Source organism: Lithobates pipiens, unplaced genomic scaffold (assembly GCF_037356315.1).
Source record: "Lithobates pipiens isolate NorthernLeopardFrog02 unplaced genomic scaffold, aLitPip1_a1.2 Scaffold_1, whole genome shotgun sequence".
In the NCBI taxonomy this organism is placed as follows: Eukaryota; Metazoa; Chordata; class Amphibia; order Anura; family Ranidae; genus Lithobates; species Lithobates pipiens.
Genome location: NW_027507685.1, coordinates 161320245 through 161345568, shown reverse-complemented (window position 1 = coordinate 161345568; position 25324 = coordinate 161320245). Strand labels below are relative to the sequence as shown.

General features: G+C 35.0%; 1 protein-coding gene across 3 annotated transcripts in view; it reads right to left on the bottom strand.

Moving 5' to 3' along the window:
- Positions 1-25324, bottom strand: part of LHX2 (LIM homeobox 2) — a 56472-nt gene that overhangs the window by 30169 nt on the left and 979 nt on the right. Inside the window, exons 1-3 of one of the 3 annotated variants that reach the window (XM_077478830.1) lie at positions 24681-24806; positions 15331-15533; positions 12959-13338 (exon numbers count right to left, since the gene is read on the bottom strand). In XM_077478830.1, the coding sequence (XP_077334956.1) occupies positions 12959-13338; positions 15331-15533; positions 24681-24695 (598 nt within the window). In that variant the 5' untranslated portion in view covers positions 24696-24806. Of the gene's footprint in view, positions 1-12958; positions 13339-15330; positions 15534-17746; positions 18632-24680; positions 24807-25324 lie in introns of those variants that run through there. The other 2 variants (XM_077478829.1, XM_077478831.1) reach the window with 2 other exon arrangements.

Sequence of the window (25324 nt, the reverse complement as noted above, 5' to 3'; positions counted from 1 at the left end):
ATTGGCCTAGACATGGTGCCAAGTCAAGTATGCATGTGCATTTCACATGCACATACAAACAGCACTATGTTTTAATAACTCTGGGAGAGGTATCACTGGGTTTAATGGCCTGGCAAGGAAACGTGTGACCTTTTTATAAATCAAGCTCAAAAGGGAATATTTATAAAGCAGTAAATGCGGCTTTCAACAAACATTCACTAGTGGTGAATCGGTTTCTTTAATTTAAGCCACTGCACCAGGAAGATTCACCTGAAGTGAATGTTTGGTGAATGTCAGATTTAACTGTTTTATAAATATGCCACTTAAATTCCATAGGAAATTAGTAATTAGGCATAGCCTATGTTTTATACTTAGAGTGAACTTGTGTTTGCTTCGGTGACCAGATCAAGTTAAAGGAGCTAGAAATATTCTCTCACTTTAAATTGAGCCAAAGCATGCTGACCTCAGTGAAGATTTGTATGCTTTAATAAATTATCTCCAAAATGTCTGAAAACAAAAAGCACCAGTACTATGGATAATATACTAAAGTGTAATTTCCATGCCGGCTCAGCAAATTTGCGTACACTTCAAACAATCAAGTTTGTTGATTAGGTAATTAAGAATCTACTCAAGAACTACCATTACTCTTGCAAAGTATAAAAGATTAAATTAATTGGGGTAGCACCAATAAGTATATGATAACAAACAATGCTTAAAATAAAAATCTTATTTATTCACTGACTTAATGGTTTACAAATCAGTTTTTATTTCTGATTGGCTGGCTGTGTTCAAGTAGGCAGACAGTAGTGAAAGTACAGCTTAGGCTCCATAACAGGGAGATTAAGAAGGTTTACAGTGATTTAGGCTCCAGGCATTCCTTTCCAACAAGGAGTTAAGATTCATTTCTTTGCTCCCTATTTGGATATTTTGTTGGGAATTACTCTACAGAGAGAATAAGCCCAGCACTCGTATTACAATGAACAACATTGTAAAGCAGACTTTGTTTATTCCTCTTGTCGGAGATTGTTGAATCTCTTGAAGGAATTCAATAGCATAAACCTCTTCTGGGACACAAACTAGAATTCCTGGAACTAGGTTTATGTGGTTACCACATAAATAAAGCATCATTTTTATCAAGTATATGGCATAGTGCTCAACGTGGGGCATCAACAAGCTAAACGACATTTTATTTTTATTTTTTATTGTTTGCTGGGGGAGGGGCTAAAATACTAATAAAATGAATCTGTCACATGTGAAACAAGGTCACATACTTGGACTCCGCAAAAGTAATTTCTACTTTTTAAAATCTATTTCAAAAGTGCCAAGTAATCAGCGCTATTGGCACCTTTTATTTCAGTCTGTGGCATGTTTGTTGCATCGAAACTGTATCTAGTTACTTATACTGCACTGTGTCTGCAGAGAATTATTCAACATGGCGTACACAAAGTGAATTTATTACTACCCTGTAATGTTAATCCTAACACTGGCAGACAAACATGTTTTACTTTAACTAATTAGTGAATAGCTACACACCCAAGCACTTTATATTGTAAGTGTCAGATTTCCCTGGATCAATATATATCTACTTTATGTATACCCTGTGCATGTGTGTATGTGCCTGTGTGTGTATATATATATATATATATATATATATATATATATATATATACAGAGTACATTTTATGTGTGTGCTAGAATATTAAATCGTTAAAAATACAATTTTCTTCGGTTTTTCACATTAAAACCAGCATTTTGTATTTATTTTTGTAACTTGTTGAGTAAAAAATATACAAAAAAAATGTAAAACGCAATACAAGATTTGGTTTATGGTCCAATAGTAGGAGATATTTAACAGATGTAAAAGAAATCAAATCCAGCACTGGAGTGTATGAAATAAAATAAGTACTTTTCAAGAGGGGACTTCCTAGTGCTTTAAATATGGTCAGGGTTCCTTGTTTTATTTTTCAAAATTAATAAGGTATGCTGATACGCTGTAGAGTCACCCTAAGGGAATGTGTACTTGCGTGTGTGTGTGTGTGTGTGTGTGTGTGTGTGTGTGTGTGTGTGTGTGTGTGTGTGTGTGTGTGTGTGTGTGTGTGTGTGTGTGTGTGTGTGTGTGTGTGTGTGTGTGTGTGTGTGTGTGTGTGTGTGTGTGTGTGTGTGTGTGTGTGTGTGTGTGTAAATATATGTATATATTTCTTTCATTATCAAGTGGAAAGCAAAAATTCACAGTTATACAGAATGAAAATAAACTAAAAAAAAAATTGTTTTGATGCTGCCATTTGAACAGCGCCTAGTACATTATGCAATTGCCCCCTCTGCTCAGGATATGATTGTAAATTGAACATGGAATGAACTTTGATAGGGTAATGCATTATCAAATCATGTATTCTGCTATACCTGGCCCTGGAATGAGCATAGTTAAACCGTACTCTCACTATATTGTCTAAGAAAGCCAAGCGTGCATAATATTTTAAAACTCTTGCATAGCAGCCTAGGAAACCTCATGGTTCTGCGAGATTTTATTGTGATCTATATAATATATAAACACTGTTATTTTATTGGGGGGTTGTTTGTTTTTGTTTTGTTTTTTTGTAGGTTACCTTTGAGTATTGTTTTTTCAGTTAAGAGTTTAAAAAAGTCTTAAAACATGTGTGACAAGATGCAAATACTGGAAATGAAACATTTATTAGGTGCTAATAGTACAAAATGCCTCGACTAGGTAACCTCAGACAAGATGGCATTTTATAAATATCCGCATACTATAGGAAGATGGGCACTTAAAAATGACATGTTGTCTCTGTTCAGAATAAAAATAAAAAAAATCACAAAAGGAAGTTTGCAGACTAAAACCTGCAGAGTCACTCCATTGACATGCCAAGCCATTAAACCTCCATCAAACGTGGCAGAGTTAATTATAAGTCATAGTATAAGAATGACAGCTTGGCAGCAATGATACTGCATTATGTCTGCCACTGTGGGAATAGATATAATTAACTCATTAGATAGCCTATGATAAGGTCATACATAATGTATTGTAGTATTTGTGTATAATATTAATACTCAGGGAGTAGAAGGGATTCAAAATTCTGTGCAGTGACCTTCACCCAATTTTAGTACAAACATTGTATGGATATATTTTACTTTGCACTTCGAACCTACAATATTACATGAAGGATCCCTAAGGCTAAGCTCAGATATGTCTTAATGTAGGCCTCCCACTTTGCCCATTTTTGTATACTTTTTAGCCCACATTCCCTATTCCCAAAATATACCTTTGCCCCCCCCCCCCAATGTTTTTCTCACAAGAGACCTTTAAAATACCCTATACTTCCGGGTAGGGGGGGAGCATGTGACCTTTTCCTCTTTCTCTCATTAAACAATGCCTGAGCAGCCAATTACCAGACCAAAGAATGGTCACATGGTCACAGGGGTAAGGTCATAGTGCTATGTAAGCTCCAATACAGACAACAGAGAGTAACATACAAAAGTTTAGTTACTGTCTTGTTTATAGTGTAAGCTGATTCACTAAGCCATAAAAAGTGTGTTTACTTGAATCAACCAATAAGGCAATGTGTTGTTTTTTTTCACATACCCTTAACCTGATTGGCTGTTTAAAACTTTAATGTTTTGTCTTGCTTTTCACGTAATATATCTATATAGAAACAGATGCAGCCATCAAAGGTCACAAATAAATTTCACAGGATTAAAAAAAAATATTTTTTCGAACATTTCTATGTGTTAGTCATTAAGACATGAACTACTCAAAGAATAAAAGGGCTATAAAGGCTATAGAAATATTCATTCTATAACCAAATGTGCATTATAAAAAAAAACTGAATGTATATCACGTTTATGAAATTATGTTTTATATTATATTATGTTATATTATATTATTATATTAAAATATTACTTTTTTCTATATGATGTTATTATATTCTATTATAACATTTGTTTAGTAGAAAGATAGAAATTCACATGCATATTTTTATAGTTTTAAACAACACCACCTTAGTTTGCAGATGCTCACTATCCATGTTTTTGCAGTAATTCCCTCTACAGAAAAGATATACCGGTAGTATTATCTGTAGGATATCTATGCAAACCGACCAATCACAGATCTAAAGGGCTGCTCAGAATAAAGAGTATTTTAGGAAACATTCTGTAGAAAGTAAAAGTCTCTTGTTTAAAATATTTCATCCATTTATTCCACTGATTCTTCCACCCTGTGAAAAGGACCTTATCTATTCTCAGATAAAGTTTCAGTATAAGAGGGAGGTGGTGTACTTTACTTATTTGTCATTTTTCTATAGTGTTATGCCCACTCCAACAATTCCATGTTAAAATTTATAGCAAAATTGTTAAAATAAATAAAATGTGTGTGTATTTATATATATTTCATGTAAGTGTTATATAGATAGATAGATAGATAGATAGATAGATAGATAGATAGATAGATAGATAGATAGATAGATAGATAGATAGATAGATAGATAGATATATTATATATATATATATATATAATGTTATGTTTTTTCATAGTGGATGATTTACTAAATGAATCCTTTTTACATTAGTCTGTGCTTATTTAACTTTAGAGTATGGCACAATGAAGTAAATACAGGTTAGTGAGAAAATTACTTTTTTTAGTAATATTGCCATTCCTTGCCTGAGCACCATTTCCGCTAGAGGATTGGGCTAATTAGGCAATTGTAGCCTATGTAGATATATGAACATATTAAAGGAAGGTAGAGTTATTCTACCACCACCACCCTCAACACACATACATTCATTCAATATCATGCTGAAACAAACACAGGGCTTACTGAGTATTAGTAAATTGGCTACTCATTATTATTGTGAATATATGACATGTGAGTCAGAATTACATTACCATACGTCTGACCGTGACACAACAAAAATGAATTGTATTTTTTTTATTTATGGTGTCATTGTCAAGTACTCAGCAGTGGAAACTCATAAGTTTTGGTGTCTTTTATTTTGAGAGAATCTATCCTCTACAAATGGTCACTTGTACAAATAACATTTTAATAATTCGAGTTTTGCAGTATGCCAGCGCCCATAGTATAGTACATGCAGTACACATTGTGTTTTTTTTTTTGTTTATCTGGATTGTCCAGGCACATAGTATCATACAAGGTACCAAAGAAATGTGGTTTTCATGCAGTGTCACTATGGTGAATGAAAGTTTTTCAAAACTGCTGATTTTCCACTGCTGATCAATGGAAATGGCAGCATGAATTTTTTTTAAAGAGTAATGATCTCAGTGTGTAAAGCTGATGTGATGTTGCATAGATTGGCTTTAACTATACTATTGGCTGTTACTATATTTTACTATTGGCTTTTCTATATCACTGCTGCAAAAACTGTATAGTGGTAGCTCTTACTACTTTTCTATGTCTATGTACAGCAAGTAGTTATTCAATATGGCTAAGTTTATAATTAATTACATTTTAGCATTATTTTGGACACTGAAATTTATCAAAATAGCAAACTGTTGTAAGTCCAAACACTTTTTTTCTTTGTAATTTATACTTATAGGATAACAACGCTGTATTCTGGATACTGATCTTACTTTTAGGAAATGTAGCACCTACAATGGTGGTAGAGTATAAATCAATGTGTATGGTTACAAATAATACTAGTGGCACCTTTTTAAAGGTATTCCCATCACTGTGAGTAGACCTTGCCTACAATCTTCTTCCCTCATGTAAATGTCTTCAATCTGGACCCTTCTGGGCTCTGATTCCCTGAATCTGAGTTGTATAACATTCTGGACAGCTTAAGGCTCCATTAACACTGGTAAAAAACGTTGATTCTACAGGCGTTTGACGTTTTTTTCTCCTGCCTCTAGAAGCACTTCTATTGTGTTCTATGTGTTTTTAAGGCACATTATGACTACTACAGGCGTTTTCTGTCTGGGACGTTCAGAGGCCGGAAAAAAAAACCTTCTCTATCGCGTTTTCTGGAGAAATTTAGGAGCTGTAAAAACATCAGTCTCTCCTAAACTCCTCTTATCTCTTCTGAACATCAAGTTTCAATGTTTTTTTAGTAAAAAAAAAAAAAAAAGTGTGTTCTCACTGAACATCATTTCCTGGCTTTTGCAGAGGGGCGTGTAGTGCAAAAAACACCTATAAAGGAAATGCTCTTAAACTCTCATAGACTCGCCTAAACTTTGTAAAATATGCTCTCAATTTGCGTCTTTTATGCCATGTTTTTTAAGGCTCCATGCAAACTGGACTTAAAAAACATTGATTCTACAGGCGTTTTTTTTTCTGCTCCTAATGTGCATGAAGCCCAAAAAAATCGCTGTTTCTACAGGAGTTTTTTGTTCTGCCTGTAGAAGCAGCTCAATGTTATCCTATGTGTTTACGCACATTAGGACAATTACAGGCATATTTTAAGCTCAAGAGGCAGGAAACAAAAAAACAAAAAATCCTTCTGGTTTGCATCACTGATTGCAGAAAATAAATGCTAAACTCTCCTAAACTCTGTATACAAAAATGCTCTATGTGCGTATTTTTTATTTTATTTTTTTGCCAAAGGAGCTTGCATTTTTTTAAGCTTTGTTCATTGAACCTAATCAATATTTTTTCAAGGCTCCATGCACACTGGCTTAAAAATCATTGCTTCTACAGGAGTTTTGTGTTCTGCCTGTAGAAGCAGTTTTTAATGTTATCCTATGTGTCCATGCACATTAGGACAATTAGAGGCATATTTTGAACTCAGTGTTTAGAGGCAGGAAAAAAAATAATAACCCTTCTGTTTTGCGTTTCTGATTGGAGCTTACTGGCACAAAAAACATAAAACTCTCCTAAACTCTCTCAATTCCTCTATATGAGCGTTTTTTACTCCCAAGAGAACAGACTTTTTTTAAGCCCAGTGTGCATGGAGCCAATTTTAGCTGTGTCCTGTTATTTTAGTTATTTTATATTGCACATTGTTTGGCTATATTTAAATAGTTTGATCCAGGTATTTAGAAATGATGCCACAACCATGCCTTCTAATATTTTGGGTAAATAGTTAACTTTTTTTTTTTTTTTTTTATATAGGTATATCTATTTTATGTGCTTTATATGTAGTTTGTAGATGTTGATTACACTTTGTGTATATTTATGTTGTAAACATTTTTGCTAACTGCTTTTTAAAAGTCAGGATGCTAATTTGCATGCAAGATATTAACAATATGTTGCAATTATCAGATTGACACTGTTTAATCATTTGTAATACTGATTGCCAAAATGTCTTTTTTTTTTGTACACTTTTTTTTTTTTTTTTTTGCGATGTGCTAAAGTGGATTACCAAATTGCATTAGATTAGAACTTTAGTAAATATAGACCCCCATGGACCTTGGAATAAGAATCGTCTATGAGTGCAGACTCTCTGAATGGTCTTTAGGGGGAGCAAGAGAGCTGCAATTGTAATCAGCAATTCAGGAAAGCTTGGAAGGAAAGGATTTTTTTTTCTTTTTTTTTTTTTACAATTGTCAATTCAAGTTGCTTTTAAAGGACAAACGCAACAATATTTTCTTCATAAACATTATAATTACAAAAAAGTGAGGTAGCATTATTTGCAGTTACATATTACTTTAAAACCCATCACCTTTAAGTCTTAAAACAAGTCTGCAAAATAATATTATAAATCAAATCTACATTAACTTACAAAAAAAAAAAACCTAAGTGTCATTTTTAACTTATACAAAATATATACCAAGTTTACATTAAAATATGGTAAATCTGATATTCTGTTTTATCATTTTTATTGTTCTTTTCCCATGCATTTGTGGTTTATTTCTGTTTTCAGGAAAGGTATTTGAGTCGTGATTTTTTTTTTTTTTTACATCTGTACATGGGTCCCTCTGCTATAATATAATTATAGTGTATAAGATTTCCGATTGGAATAATCCTTCGGTAATTATCGATTTTCCTTGGGAATAGGGGATGAAATGCAGCACGCAAAGCAGAATGTTGTCTTTCCCTGAAGATTATAAACTATAATTTTTAGTTATATCTTATAAGTTATTTTTCTTTTCGCTGTTTTATGTTTCTGTCTAGGATACTTCCAAATAATTGAATGGAACCAATACATAAATATCAGATGTAAAGGAAAAGAAGAAGAAATATATATAGATCCATTGAAATTCGTTTTTACTTTCTAACACATGATTGGTTTTAGCATCAAATCAACAGATAGATAAAAATATTAATTAAACAAACTATTTCAGTGAAATGTTATGTGTGTTTTTCCATCAACGCATCTATTTATTATCAACAACGATTCACAGTATTACATTTCGTTAAGGTTTTTTATTTAACACATGTCTCTTTTGGTTAAAAAAAAAGGTAGACATTTTTTTTTTACTAAAAGATATTTTCTTAGCCCCTGAAACTAAACTCACTTTCATAAAAGCATTATAATATTTTTTTTATTATTATTATTGGAATAAGATAAGGTTGGCTCCTTAGACATTGGCACAGCTGAAGATTAAAGTTGGGGTTAGGCGAACTATTTGATGAACCCACAAATCCAGCATTTAACAAAATAATTTGCAACATGCTCTAATCACCATCACACCATAGTAAAAAGGAGGAAATGCCAACTCTCTCTCCTTGCAAAAGGCAACGGAAATATGTGGCGAGTTTGAATGGCATTTGATAATATAGAGATTATATAATGGATTGCCTTGATGTACATAGAGGAGATTTATCTTATGAAAGATCTGTCTTTCCAAAAATTTCTACCTAATAGTAGTAATAATAATAAATTATAATTATCATGTATTTGTATTATTCTTTATTATTATGATCCAGCTCACTTTTGTTGACTTATTGGTTATTAGTAGTAGTATTACTATTATTATTATCATTATTAATATAGCTTGGTATTTCAGAACGCAACACATTTTGCACAGTTTACCTTCCAAATTCTCCTTTTCTAAATGATCCCAAAATGGGGTCACCAAGTACTTAGAAACCTCATTTCCTATCGCATTAACTTCACCATTGTCTTCAAGAAAAGGCCAGTTCACAATAGTGAGTGAGAGCTAAATCCAGCACAATACAAGGGACAGTCACAATAAACTTTCACCATGCATTGACTATACTTTTTTTTTCCTGGGAATTAAGTCCTTATATATGGTATTCGGCTTTAGTGGTCCTACAAACTAGACTCCAGAGGGTATATAAGTCTGCCCATTATCGAACTATAATTCCTGTGTCAATATGGACAGTCAGAGTTCCTTCTAATTCAATAGTAAGTCAAACAAGCCTCATAACACGATGGTCGTCCCAACTGATCCGCTACTTAACAAGTTACACCCCACATACAAGCTAGAGTAGGGACTGGATAGAGTTACATGTTGACATTATCTTTTACATGTCCACTATTACATAGTAGCTTTTTTGTGTGTGTAGTATAATGTATGCTATTTATTAGTGGACATGGTAAAATATATATATATATATATATATATATATATATATATATATATAGTCCACAATTATATAATTATATTCATAATATAATTTTCTATAAATAAATATATATATACATATAAAACACACACACACAATATATATGACTATGTGTGTGTGTGTGTGTGTGTGTATATATATATATATATATATATATATATATATATATATATATATATATATATATATATATATATTTTTTTTTTTTTTTACCATGTCCACTAATAAATAGCATACATTATACTACACACACAAAAAAGCTACTATAAAACACACACACAATATATATGACTATGACTATGTGTGTGTGTGTGTGTGTGTGTGTGTGTATATATATATATATATATATTAGTGGAGGTGTAATCGATTTTTGACGTATGTATATAGTATACAATATAATAGTCGACATTTAAAAAAATATATATATATATTTTTTATTTTATTTTCTTTGCTATATTACTATACCCACGCATACGCCTATCATTGATAGAAAAAGAGTGGATTCACAAAGTAAAAGAGGCCCTTCCAGGTTACACACCCCCCCTCAGGGCACTTGGTAGCAACTGAGACCAAAATAAGGCTAATTTCTAAAAACTAGAACAGAAATGGAGTTGTTGCCCGTGACAACCAATCAGACTTCAGTGTTAGTCCACAGGGAAGTTAAAACAAGTAAAGTGATGAGAGAGTAGAGGACACAGCCTCAGTTTTGATAGTTCCTGGTGGGGGAAGGCATATGGGAGCATATTCTGTATACACATCACAGGTGTTCCTGGGTGTCACATTGTCCCAATCACTACTCAACTAATTCCCATCCTACACAGACTTGGAAGAAATCACCACATAGGCACTTAAAGGAAAATGAGAGAAAAAGGGGTGGAAAAAAAGTCTTTTTGAAGTTCAGTTCCCTTCTGAGCTATTTTCTGCCTGTCAGGATCCATCCACATCCAAACTACCCCAAGCTGAAGCTTCCAGACCCTGAGCAATTTCTGGGCCACAATGGGGACTCTTTACCCCAGTTAACAATGAACAGAGAACTAAACAGGATTAACAGGGAGAGTGCTGTGTTTCTAAATGGTTAATTGTTAACCCATTTGGTGCCAACTGGACCAGAAATTAAATTTTTGATCGTCTCTCACCCCTGGAGATATGACTTCCTGAAAAAGTATTAAGTCTGCATTTAGGTTTGGAATAAGATAAGGTTGGCTCCTAAGACATTGGCGCAGCTGGAGATTAAAGTTGGGGTTAGGCGAACCATTTGATGAACCCACAAATCCAGCATTTAACAAAATCATTTGCAACATGCTCTAATCACCATCACACCATAGTGAAAAGGAGGAAAATGCCAACTGTCTCTCTCACACACACACACACACACACACACATACACAATAATATATAGATAGATAGATAGATAGATAGATAGATAGATAGATAGATAGATAGATAGATAGATAGATAGATAGATAGATAAATAGATAGATAGATAGATCTATATATATGTATATCTATATATATACACACACATACAAATATATATGCACATACACACACATATATTATATATATATGACATTTATATACGCACACACATACATGCACATATATATAGACACATATACACTGTGCACACATGCATGCACCGCCATAACAAAGTTAAATAAAACCTTCTACATAACTGGGAAAAATATACTTTCTAAAAATCTAAATTAAAATTAATATTTTCATTACACATTAGTAACTAAAGAACCTTGTTACTGCATATATAATTTCGTTAATCAATTCAATTAAATCAAACTGTGTGTTTGGTTATTAAAATATTCATGTTAAATAACAGGATGATCGTCATAGTACAACGCACCGTCATTGTGAACAATTGTGATTAGCGCTGATTTCATTGGACGGTTCTTTGTCATCTACATTACTGCTTTCTCTATTTGATGATGGTGTGCCTACAATAATGTATTGAATTATTTTTATAGCACGTTTTTAAAAATAGATTTTAACCCACTGTGTCATATTTTTTAATACCAGCTCATCTCCCATTACCGTTCTATGGAAATCTTTGCGTATGAACAAATGAGCTATTCACATGTATAATAACAGAATTAGGAGGCATGTGTCTCCTTTACAAAGATATGGAGGCTGGAAGAAGGGGTGGGGGGGGGGGGGGGGGGTGAGGGTAAAACCAACTGAATTCTCCCTCTTGAAATAAGAGTTGCCATTTTATGGGGTGAACCTAGGTGATCTATAAAGCAGACGCTAGAATTGTGATACTGATGGTAATTATTAAAACAAATACTGTCAGGGTAGCCGCAGTCACAGCCTATTTTTGTTATTTATGGAATGCTTCTGTGCAGACTGAAACCTGATGCAGGAGCCGCACCACTTGCTTTCCATCAGCTTTCTGCAAATCACCTGCCATTAACAAACACTCCACTCAGGGCTGTCACCTACAACACCTGTGTAACCCCTACCCTGTCCTACACTGAGCAGACCCCTACATAGAGATATGGGTGGATGGATCCTTAATAGATTGAAAGATAGATAGATAGATAGATAGATAGATAGATAGATAGATAGATAGATAGATAGATAGATAGATAGATATATCATCGATAGATGGATAGATAGATAGATAGATAGATAGATAGATAGATAGATAGATAGATAGATAGATAGATCATTAATAGATAAGTTATAGATAGATATAGAGCATTCATAGATAAATTATAGATCATTAATGAATAGAAATGAATAGATAGATCATTGATACAGTAGATAAATGATAGATAGATATAGATAGATAAATAGATAGATAGATAGATAGATAGATCGATAGATAGATAGATAGATAGATAGATAGATAGATAGATAGATAGATAGATAGATAGATAGATAGATAGATAGATAGATCATTAATAGATACATTATAGATTTTAAATTATAGACTATACATATTTCGGTTATAAATAAGATTAAAAAAAGAATGAAATTTAAACAGATAATAATAATACTAAAATGATAATAATATACCCAAATAATTCACAAGATTGAACCAACTGAATATTCAAACAATTTTTGAATGAAGAGTCTGAACTCCTCTAGTAAAATCAGCCCAATAGATTTGCAGACAGATAGGTAAAAAAAAATCCATTGGATAGTTGACAGGATTGCTGGGATTTGTAGTTCCTCATTAGATGAAGCCAGTAGACCCCATAGATCACTGCTCCCTGCCCTCTTCCGATAGCAAACCCTATCTTTTCTTCTACCTGATTTACAAACCCTATCTTTTTTTTCTACCTGAACTGAAAAAAAAGCAAAGATTTTTAGCTCCTGCAATTACCAGCTTGACAGCACTTGATGCAAATAATTATACCCAGCTAGGCTATTATTATCAGTTGAGATTTAATAAATGGAAGCTGTTTTGTGTAATCAAGAGGAAAACATTGCATTAGAAATGAATGAGCCTGGCTTGCTTTGCTTACCTGCGTTGTAGGCTGCCAAGTCTCCGCCGGGCCCCGGGCTCTTCCTCTTCCTTGGCCTCCCTTTCTGCACAGTCCCCACACCGTTATAATAAGGCAACCCTACAGAGGTAGCCCCAGACCCCAGTCCCGAACCCTTCCCTGATGTCACATCCGAGTGATTGAAATGAACCTGGTACTCTCCTTGGATCAGAGTCTCAAAGTGGAGCCTGCAGTAGACCAAGTTGTCCTTCATGCCAAAGTGGTCTCCAGTGGTCAACATTTTGTTGCATGTATTGCAGGTGAAACAGTTGAGGTGGTACACCAAGTCCCTTGCTCTCATGACCATCTCAGAGGCTGAGATTCCCAAGTGGCATCTTGCACATCTCTGGACGGAAAACCTCCTGCAGATGTAGAATCAGAACAAGTTCACAATTTTAGACAGCATGATAAAGAGGAAAAAGTTCTCTAAAGTCAATCATAGATGTCATTCCCACATCATTTTAAGACACTATTGACGTATGATATATTTAAATCACTTATATCACGTTGACTTTAGAGAAAGGAGAACTTTTTCTCTAAATTCAACCCTATAGATACCAATCCCACATCATTTTTTTATTTTCAGACACTAGTGACTACTGTATGAAACAAAACAACAATTACCAGCTAGCCTCCATGCCTTGAGGCCTCATGGTATATGTAGTTCATGTGTACTGGTAAACAAAAAAAAAGTTTATTGACTTATACGGTTCCAGAACTGGTGAGGGCAAGGTGGTAGTGGGTAAGAAATCCCAACACCACTGAACGGACCATTGTCCCAACTGGAAAGTCAGAAACTCAATGGAGTGCCCACAAACCTCCATTGTGAAGATCTATAATGTTCACTAGCCCTACAGACCTCACCAGAGGCTATATATATATATATATATATATATATATATATATATATATATATATATATATATATATATACACACGCTCTGATAAATTTCACTGGAAAGAACAACCAACTTTGGCATCCTGGGGCATAGGAAGTGGATCTATTAAGCTCATAAATTTAATTTAAAAATCTCATTGATCTTGTTAAAATAAAGAATAAATGCACTAAAAAAAGACAGATAACTTTAATCTGATAATGATCTGATTGCTCTTTCCTATACCCATATTTCAAAATATTTCAAACAGCTTAAAATGTAATTTATATTATAGCCAAGGTCTGCATATATGTTTTTTTTTTTTTGTCCATAAATCCTTCATAAGTCCCCGTTCATCCAAAGGCACTTCGGGACTGATGGCCAAATAAAACAAGCAGGCAATGCAGTAGCCTTTTGATTTAACCCCTTCCCTGCCTGCTATTAACCGCAACGCCTGTTCCATATTAATGAAGTATTTCCAGGGGAACCTCGCACTCCTCAAACTGAAATGAACATGTCAACCCGTAAAATAAAATGCCCCCCTACTTTTATATGAAAATCAGAAGTTTTCCTTTTATTGGACAACAGTAGAAATATTGTTTTAGCGTTTTTTTTTATAGTACAGAGGGTTCCTAAGTGTGCAAGACTTATAGGGTGAAATAATAACATGGTAGAAAGTGATCTCGTGTGATCAGATATTTTTATGTCTCGTATAGTTGTTTTTTTTTTTTATTGTAATGTTAGTATTAAAATAACATAATAGAAGTTGATCTATGACTTGCTAATATATATATGTTTTATGGCCCAGGATAAGATGTTTATATTCTAAAACATTCACAATCTAACCTCCGATTACACAATGGCTCTAATCACTAATCTTTAACATTGGATCTTTTTTTTTAACTTATGTGACTGAATACTCATTGGACCCAGCTGAAAATAGCTATCAATTTTTCAAATAAGGATCCTTGTCCCTGAGTGTAAGGTTTGTGAACTGAGCATTTAGACTCAATCCACAAAACTTGAACAAAAGAGCGAGGATCTTTATTTCAGACATTAGACTGTAATTTTAAAAATAACCTCACTTTTTAAAAAATAAAATAAAATAATGTTCCTTATCCTGATGTGTTAGCTTTGTGAATTAAGCTTAGGCATACTTTACCAAAAGGATAAACAAAAAAACATTTCAGCCATGTGACTCAATTTTTTAAATCTCATTGGAGAAAATATACTGTTACTTAGAAAGAAAAAAATAAATAAGGGCAATTATTATGGAGTGTTACCTTTGTGAATTGAGCCTGCAACAGATTGGCAACTATCTTTACCAACAGGCAGACCCATGGAACCACTACTATTTTGAAATAATTATTTTTTTTAATGGGTATTTTTGTGAGTTTGGTGCTTTGATGCTTAGATGTATGATTCAATTTTTTTTTTTTTTTGGGGGGGGGGGGGGGTAAGGGCAGGGGGTTATGGTACCTGTAATAGTCCTCTTTGCAGTAGATGCTGCCATCTTTGCTGAAGCAGGTCAGTTCAGACTCCAAGTTTAATTTACATTCACAGCACTTCAGGCAGCGCATGTGCCACTGCTTGTCCACTGCCAGGAGGTAGTACCGATCCGAGATTTTCCCCCCACAACCAGCACACAAGGCAGCCCTGTCATTGCTGATGGAGGGCATCGTCTGGCAAAAAGGGGGCACAAAGACACAGTCAGTAAAACAGTCTATCCACATATTTCTCACTATTAAACCGGAGAGGTTACTACAACAATAAAAAAAAGACCAGAACAAACAACAATCAAACAGACCAGAACAAACAACAATCAAACTGTAAAAAAAAAAAAAAATAACTGCCATAAATCATGTAATAAATATTTGACATCTATTACAGAACATTTTGTAATAATGTACATTTTTCACACTATATAATTTTTTGTTATACTAAACAATTGCAAATTGGCTTGCCTGATAAAAGTCACCATGTTTTATGATCTGTAGTCACAATCACAAATGGTATTACATTATATTACAAATTACTACATTTTGCCTTTTGGCCTGTAGGCGTTCTGATGGGGCAAACTGAATTTTCATACTGGATCCAAATGTGGATGAAATTGTATTGTATAGGAGCTGATATAAATAAAAAGAGTGTGTTATGTATATTGGGTTGCTATATATATATATATATATAATGTGTGTGTGTAATAACAAGATAGATAGATAGATAGATAGATAGATAGATAGATAGATAGATAGATAGATAGATAGATAGATAGAAATCAATGTAATCTTTGCTGGGTTCATACACTGTCCTATAGTTACTAAAGTGAGAATACATATTTTTGTATTCATATTGTGATGTAATCTACCAGTGAAACCAAGGTTCATACAATCCTATATAAAACTGAATATTCGAATTGTGAATTCTATTTAATGCAAGATCAGCAAGGGGAATAGCCTTCTAAAAATCAATAATCTATTGAGAAGCAGACTCACAGGTGTCTAATCTAGTCTCACCTGGAATCCCAAATCGTTGTACACTAGCAGTTGGATCATCGTCTAATGTGTGGAATGATATAGTTGTGATCGCTTAATGCAGTATGGTCCTAAATTGTTTAAATCGAGCCCAACCTGCCATAAATGTGGAAATCGCAAAACACACACACATTGCTCTCTGGGCTATTAGAAGCGTGAAATAAAAATGTCACATTCATATAGCACATGTACATCACAAGCATATCATGTGTGTAATCCTAGTCTTTCAAACGTAACTGTATATATATATATATATATATATATATATATATATATATTATATATATATATATATATATATATTACAATAGATGGTTATTGTAAAACCACGTGACACCTCTGAAATACATGATTGCATATGATAAATCAAATTCTAACTACTTTTTAGAAACTATTTTTAATCGATTTTAATTATAATTGTTAACATTTGTTGTTAAAATAATTAAATAATAAAATAATTAAATAAGCTCAGTTTCCGTGGGGGAAAAAAAACGATATATGGGGGATTGTTATGAGGGATATTATCCTGACATACAGTGTGTGTAATGGAAATGGAATGATCTTTTAGCAAAATCTATTAAAAAAAGGAAATGGGGTGTGTATATGTATGTGTGGGTTTACATTTTTGTATGTATATATATATATATATATATATATATATATATATATATATATATATATAGATAGATAGATAGATAGATAGATAGATAGATAGATAGATAGATAGATAGATAGATAGATAGATAGATAGTTATGGATATAGATATATATTTAGCTCTGTGCAATAGTACCATCGCTATAATATGTCTAAAATGTTATATGTCCTCAGTTAAATGTAATTGTACTTTCTGTGCGTGTCATCTATGTATCTAGATATAGATCAATATTAATAATATGTCATGTGATGGGGTTCTGATGATTAATAATATATATACTATTTTTTATAATTATTTAAACGTTTGTGCAAAAGTTCACGTTTCAAATAAATTTTTGGTTGACTTTTTTTTTTTTAATTGTGACAAGAAACTGTTCTGCAATCTATTGAAGTGAATAGGAAGCAGGCTGTGTTTAGAAGTACACTTCATTCATATTAGGAGCACAAAGGTAACATAATTTAGTCATTCCTCCCTGGCAGATATGTAATAATAAATCAGTGGTACACCATGCACACTTACAATGAAATGAGGTACACAATGCAGTGGTGGAGCACACTTGACTTTTCTCTAGCTTCAATCTGAATATAACGATTTTGCTGGACCTGTCATTGATCTTTTTTTTTTTATTATTATTATTTGAGAACATTGTTATTTTAAAGCATGGCACGTTGGCACCCTACAGCCTTGGGCCTCTCCCCCACCTACCGTCTCTGTCTCCCCTCTGTCTATAGCAGAGCTGATGGCGGTGCTTTCACTTTTGGATCTTCTGTCCATCTCATCGATGACCCCATGCATCTCCCCCCCGGACAGGCTGTGGAAAAGCATCTCTGGAGCGTGGAAAAAACACGCGTGGGAATCTTTACAGATGCTGCGGTAGCTGGAGCCTATTTCCATAAACTGGACTCCTAAGCCATGCATTGATTGTCCACCCAGAGGCAGCTTTCTGAGATAGTCCTTGGAGAAATGATGGAACCAAAAGCCAACTAGGTGACCCCCCCTCAAAAAAAAAAAAAAAAAAAAAACAGTCAAAGTCCCAAGCTGTCCTTCCTGAGGAATGTCATGTGATGGGGTTCTGATGATTACAGGTCTAAAGTGAAGGACATGATCACTAGAGAAGATCCTCAGGTGGTCTGAGAAGCTGCAGAAGATCTCAGGGTTATTTTGCGGGTCGCTGTGGATGGATGGAAGAGCTGCAAGTGCTGATATTAGGCATCTGGGCCCCTTTTCTTCATGCCAAGGCAGCAGGTAAAGGATCCAATCATTGGTAACATCGTAGATGGGTTTTCTCCAACGAAGGACTAAAGTTGCTCTTGAGACCCACCAAGGGTCCCCAAGCGCCGCTGTCAGGGAAATGCGAGTTGCATGCAGAAACGAAATTGGGATTTATTTAGAGGATAAACTTGGGGTTGGTGTGTCCTGCTGATCATCTATGGACCGTTGCTGTGTTAAGTTTTTTGCTCCTGCAGGCAGGGCTGTCTGTGAGTAATGGGGGAGGAGGGTCTTCTGCATGGACTTGGTGTAATCCCTTAAAGTGAGAAGCTCTCTTCTTTATTCCAGCTCTGCAGTCCTCTGTGCAATGAGTACTGCACCTTTTCTACGAGGCCTCTGACGTCAGGTCCATGCCTTGTGCTGATTGGTTTTAGGCTGCCACTGGCTGCTTATTATAGAACTGTGTGTATTTGGGGAGGAGGTGGGGGATAGATCAGTTTTCTCCAGTAGAGGGTTTTACTACTCTCTCTCTTTCAAAATGCAACCCTGTACCCCAATGTTACAAGTGACATAGGCAGAGCATCTTCTGGGACTACTCTTCACATTCATAAATCAGCCCATCTCCACGCTACAAATGTGAACATTTCATTATTGGGATGTTTGGGACCTTTATTTATTCATTTTTCTTTAGTATTATTTTGTATGTTATCGAGACTCTTTCTTCACAGTTTCTTGACCACAACTTTGTTTACTTAACACGCAAACTAGAGTTATCATTGCAGAACCACGTATTTATTTGCTTTTAGCTAACTATTGTTTGAATTTTTTTTTCTTGTTGTTGTTTTGCTTGTTTTTTTTTTTTTTTGTTTTTTTTTGTTTTGTTTTTTTGTTACAAACGGCTTTGCAATGAACGTTATTAGCCATAACTATGTGCGTTCAGCTTTTAACGGTGTACAGTGATAACTAGGGAAAGCATGTTGCCCTATTTAAAGGTATCGCTCAGTATTAATAGAAATACAACCGGAAAAAAAAAAAAGAAAAAAGAAAACACATCCTGGCAATAGAAATGTATTTTAACATCCGAAAAGGGAGGGCACTGCTGGTACAGCATTAACCCCTTGCAGCCCTATATAGATGCTGACTTGGCATTCAGATGCGTGGCAAGGCATGGGTTAACTCAATCAGAGACAAGGTTTTGGTTTTGGAAGGCAAAATAATTAATTAGATAATTACACTATTCCTAGATCTGGACTAATTACAAGCTGTAGAAAGAAAAAGGAAACCCCTGTTCTCCGCTCCTCGTTCCACCTGGAGTGGGGTCCTGCAATATTTAGACATGATATGACAATATGGAACATCATACAAGCTGTAACAGTTCCCTGATATGTTATTGTGGCAGCTGTCAGTGATCAGTGCGTCACCTGTTTTTATTAGTGTGTGTGTGTGCATATATATATATATATATATATATATATATATATATATATATATATATATATATGTATATGTATATATAGTTAATTTTTTTAAAGATATATATATATATATACTAATTTTACAATTTTTCCAACTAATAGTGCTTGATAACGCACTCCTAGGGGATGGGAATTAATTTTAGCTGTGTTCATGTTGCTATTAGATTGATATTTGGAGTTTCCTGTTTCCTCTGCTGCTTTCTCATGCATTTTTATCTTTAATGTAATAAAAATATAATATTCTAATAAAAATGTAATTTTGAAGTTAGCAGAGTGCAGTTCACCCTCAAATTAGCATCAGCCTACTCCAATAAAATAGCATGATATTGGTGTCTTATTTTTTTATTTTTTATTTTTTTTTCTGTAATATGTTTATGTTTTTCTGGCGAGGAAAGCAGTGCTAGGTATTATCCTTGCAGAGATTTCCTTATAAACACAAGAGGACCTTTCAGAATTTCTAAGTAGCGGCCTAATCTGGCGCCTGTGGGATCTGCTGAGACCAAACCCAGGGCCAAGCAGCCTCCTGTACAAGAGCAGCAAAGACTTTATGGTTACAAGGAAATAGGTGATTTAACCCCTTCTGCCCCCAAAGTGCCAGGACTGTGTCCCAACAGCTGATCTCTGCTAGCAGAGCAACTGGCTGCGAAAGTCCATCAACCTAATGGCTTGCCAGAAAAAGGGTCCTTATTTAAAAAAAAAAAAAAAAAATATCAAAGTGGCACTTATTTTTAGCTGGAATCAGTCAGATGGATAATTTTAGAGCCTAAAGCTGGATACACACTATACAACCTTTGTTGTTCAATTTCCTTTAGATTTACCTTCATCTATGTAGTATAAGGGCCTGCCTGATTGCATAGAAATTCAATGTGTTTAGGTTTGACCTCATAATATATTGGTTTGGGTAAATCTAAAAAAAGCTTTGTGAATTAAGCCAATGGTAAATAAACAGTATTCAATAAGTGGAGATATTTTGATGTTAATATTATGTAAAATAGAATATTACAGAAAATGCACAAGTTTTGTAAATTCTGAAATAAGCTGCCATTGACAACCCCGTGCGTGTATATGTGTGTGTGTGTGTTGTGTGTGTATGTATATATATATATATATATATATATATATATATATATATATATATATTCATATATGGGACTAGCTAGGTGGGCAGTGAGGTTCATCCCTTCCCTGATGGTTTACATTGATAAAAGGGGAACTAGGCAGCAACTTTAAGTTGGTCATACACCTATGCAATCTGATTTAGATTTATCAAAACTATGTAATAGAAGGACAAACCTAACCAATCCATTCAATTTGCATCAAATCAGAGGAGCCCTTGCCTTACACAGATGATGGTAGAGCTCAAAGGAAATTGTGCAATTAGATTGTCTTGTGTATGGCAAGTTTTAGGCTTATTCCTTGCTGTGCTGGGGCAGGGAATGAGCTGTTTTCCCGAAGATGTGCTCCCACAATCTCTTATTTTGCAAGTAGATGACAGGTGAACAAATCATAAATGTTGGGAGTCCCCAGCCGATGCCTGTGTGTAGTAAGGTAATCAGCTCTAGTATACCATCTGTTATCTAGCAGGAGCTAAGAGCCAATACCAGCTCCCAGCCCAGCTAGTGTGACTAAAGCCCAACAAAGCGACCTTGCAGAAGACACAAGGCTGAGCCTACAAATTTCTGGGAACCTGATGCAGGAGCCACAAGGCAGGCTAATCCTGACTGTCTCATTTGTAACAGATAAGCTCCATGGGTGGGATGGGCAAGGTAAGGAAGGGGTTAAGGGGAATCAGTGGGTAAGAGAGGAGGGGATCGGTGTGATTGATCTGTCATATGTTTCCCAAGTCTCATACGGTTATTAAGACTTAATATATAGCAGAGCATACAATAAAGCAGGAATTAAAACATGGTTGTAGCTTGGGGCATCCTGCACATTGTCTGCTGTGGTGTTATGTCTTCATAGATCAGTGACTGACACTGGGTAATTAATCATTTTACTCTCATGGAAATGTGGCCTGATCCATTCATTCTGAGCACTGAGTATAACAAGCCGGCACCTCTCACTAATATCCAGGAGGCTGCCAGGAAGACAATGATGTATATATAGCAAACACAGGTGCTGATGGGATGTGGAGCAAGGACCTAATGCTTTGTGTTCCTGATAACTTGAATTGTTTATGCTTTGTGTGTCTGGTCCTCTCCTTGTAGGCATTGATGTGCTGCTAATACATGAGGCACTTTGCTTTTTTGACAGCAAGATCACATCTACAGCTCACCAGGTCTCTGGAGATTACCTGTACACAGCTTACATTTACCAGGGAAAAAAACCCTCATTCATATATTACATCCCCAACAAGGTCTGTTCTAGGGACTGTGGAGTCAGCTCCCTATTACCAATCTGTACAAAGTTTGTTGGTGTGCTTTACAAGAAGAGGGAGCCAATGAATAGCTATAGAGAGAGAGAAATAACTAACTTCAGAAAGTGTGTGTGTATATATATATATATATATATATATATATATATATATATATATATATATACACACACAAAGTAAGATAGTAAAATATTTTGGAGAAACCTAGGTTGTGATACTATTGGAAACTCTTGACTACACATTTAGACCTGAAGGATGAGAGAACTATAACAGATATGTGCTGAAGTACTGCTTGTGCTTAGCACAGGCTACATTCAAAGTATTGATAAATATCAACAACCTGTCATGGATAAACTTGAACCATTTTTCCCACTTATCTATTATATTTTTAGGGTGAGATTAGAAAGATCGGTGGGTAAAGTAGCCCATGTAATTTATATATATTCAATACTGTTCTACTAAATTATGTCAATTATGAAAATAAATATAGTATTTTATCATCTCCAAATTAAGGTGCACAGCAAGCTATGAACATGTTGCACACACTATAGTAAAAATAAATAAATAAATAATTATAAAATAAAATCTCTCTGCATCATATAGCAACTCTTTTTTTTTATAAGAAAATAAACAATACAGAATGCAATGCAGATTAAAAAATGATGGAAGGGGTTAAAATGAATCCATTTAATTGTACCTATGAGAAAATAGATTTCAGGATTTACCACTTTTACTAATAAGTCCTCAGTTTAAGTGCACCTGTGTGAATGGTAGAGTTCCTTTACAACTTTAGAATTGTTTACCAAGTGACTTTCTAAGCAAGTAATGAAGCAGAGGACAAATGTCATGCCTGGTGCAGATTAGAGAACATGTCTGAGCCCAGCCAAGCACCCCCCCCCCCCCCATGATCAGTGGCTGTGTTGTGGAGGGCTGTCAGTGCTGATCAGTGCTGGGGGGGGGCAGTCAGTGAGATCTTGCTGTCCCCTATTACAGAACATTCCCTGGCATAGGAAGCGTCTCCTGCAAATGATGGAGAACAGTTTGGGTTTTATAGCTGCATTTGGGGGGGGGGGGGGGGGGTCAGTCTGCTAGGCATCTGTCTACAGTCGTTTTTTTTTTTTTTTTCAAAGTAATGTTACTGAAAACCTTAAAACATCCGCATTCTTTTTTACAACAGTATCCAATTACTCCAAAGCAGGACAGGACCAGGAAAAAATAGCAAACATCCCAGGGAGATTTGGGGTTAATTGGCAGTGGTCTCTCTTCACACATTTCTTTCCTTCCAGTGACATAGGCTGCCCCCCCCCCCCCCCCCTTTTCTTGCTGTAGGTGTTCCACAAACGCCCAGCACAGACAATCACAATGACAAAACCAATGCTCCTTATGCTCCCACATCAACATGGTTGCTGCTGCACGTGATATTTATTATTATGTCTGATATAAAACAATGTATCGAACTAATCTCCAGTCATAAAACACACAAGGAGACCTTTTTTTCTGGCTTTCACCTGCTTAAAATGCTTGCAATTTATCCTTAAATCCCCCATATAAAAAAATACTCAGCAAATTATTTATCATGGCGAATAATGAATCTGCTGTATACAATATATATTGCACATACAATGCACACTGTCCATCATCACCTCTCCACTGACACATCAATACACTGCTGTAAGGAATGTATATAAAAATAATACAAAGATCTCCCTCGGTCACTGGGTGTCTACATAGATGTGAAACGTATATATATATAGATATAGAGCAAAAGTAAAAACGAAAGGAAGAAAAGAAAAGCTATAAAAACAAAGAAAGAGAACAGAAAGATAAAAAGAAGAAAGAAAAGAGAGGACGAAAGAGCAAAGAAAGAAAGAATGAAAGATAAATAAGAAAGAACGGCTTGCCAAAGAAGAAAGGAAGAAAAGAAATAGAATGGAAGAAAGAAAGGAGAGAGTTAAAAAGATAGGTGAAGATAGGAGTGAAAAGAAAGAAGAAGAAGAAAAAACAAGACAGAATGGGAGATAGAAAAAGAAAGAAAAGAAGAGAGAGAGGAACGATAGAAAGAAAGAAAAAATGAAATAAAAAAAGGAAGAAAAGTAGAGCGGGAGAGAGAGGAAGGGAAAAAAAGAAAGAAAAATGAGAAAGGAAGAGAAAAAAATAAAGAAATTGTGAAAGAAAAAGGGAAGAAGATGAGAGAGAAAAGAAAAAAGGGGGGAAATATATATATATATATATATATATATATATATATATATATATGTGTGTGTGTGTAAAGAAAGATGAGAGGAAAAAGGGAGAAAGAAAGAAGAAAGAGGGGGAGAGAGGTCAGAATGAGAAAAAAAAGAAGAAGAAGAAGAAGAAGAAGAAGAAGAAGAAGAATAAAAGTCTTCATTCTCCTAGGTTGGATTCACAGAGGTGTTCTGGGTAGGACACATCTTGGCCATTGACCGGAGCACTGTGAGCCTGGTTCCTGACCAGAGAAGTTGGGATCTAATACTGATGTAGGCTCTGGCAGTGTAGGGACCGCAGTGTAGTCTTAGCACATCCAAATACATCATATATAAAAATAATAACAACACTGTACAGCATTTTGTCCCATCCCTGCTCAGTCAGTGGGATCCCCTCCTATTCCAGGTGCACAGGAAGAATAGTGACTGAAAATCAGGATCAGTTTGACAACCAGAGTGTTACACCCATTGATTGCTGAACACACACATACACCATGTGAAGACTGATCAGTGCTAATATCCCAGCAGCACCCAGTGTCTGTTCTACATGTGATCCCGGTCCCTGCACACAGCAAGCCTCAGGTGTCCTCGTTGTCACCGTCTGAGCCCTATAATTCAGCAGTGTTTGTATTGTCGCAGCATTAATTAGACAGGTATGAGTTTAATTGCTGGGCATAGAAGTGCATTACACAGTGAGTGCCCAGGCAGGAGGAACAGCCTACGAAGACGTTTGGATATTATGATGCAAATGCAGAAACATACACCTCTGTCGTGCTTGAATTTCAATGGCAGCGAGTGTAGGTGGCCCTGACCCTGCTGAATTCCACCCAAATTAAAGGCTGAAATCTCTCCAGCATCTGCTGCATCACAAGCTGAGGTGGTGGGGGGACCATTTTCATATGATGATATTGTAATATGATCCGCAATGACAGAATGCATGACAGTTGTCCTACAATACATGGCAAGTCAGTCAAAGGACAGGAGCGACATTTGGATAATT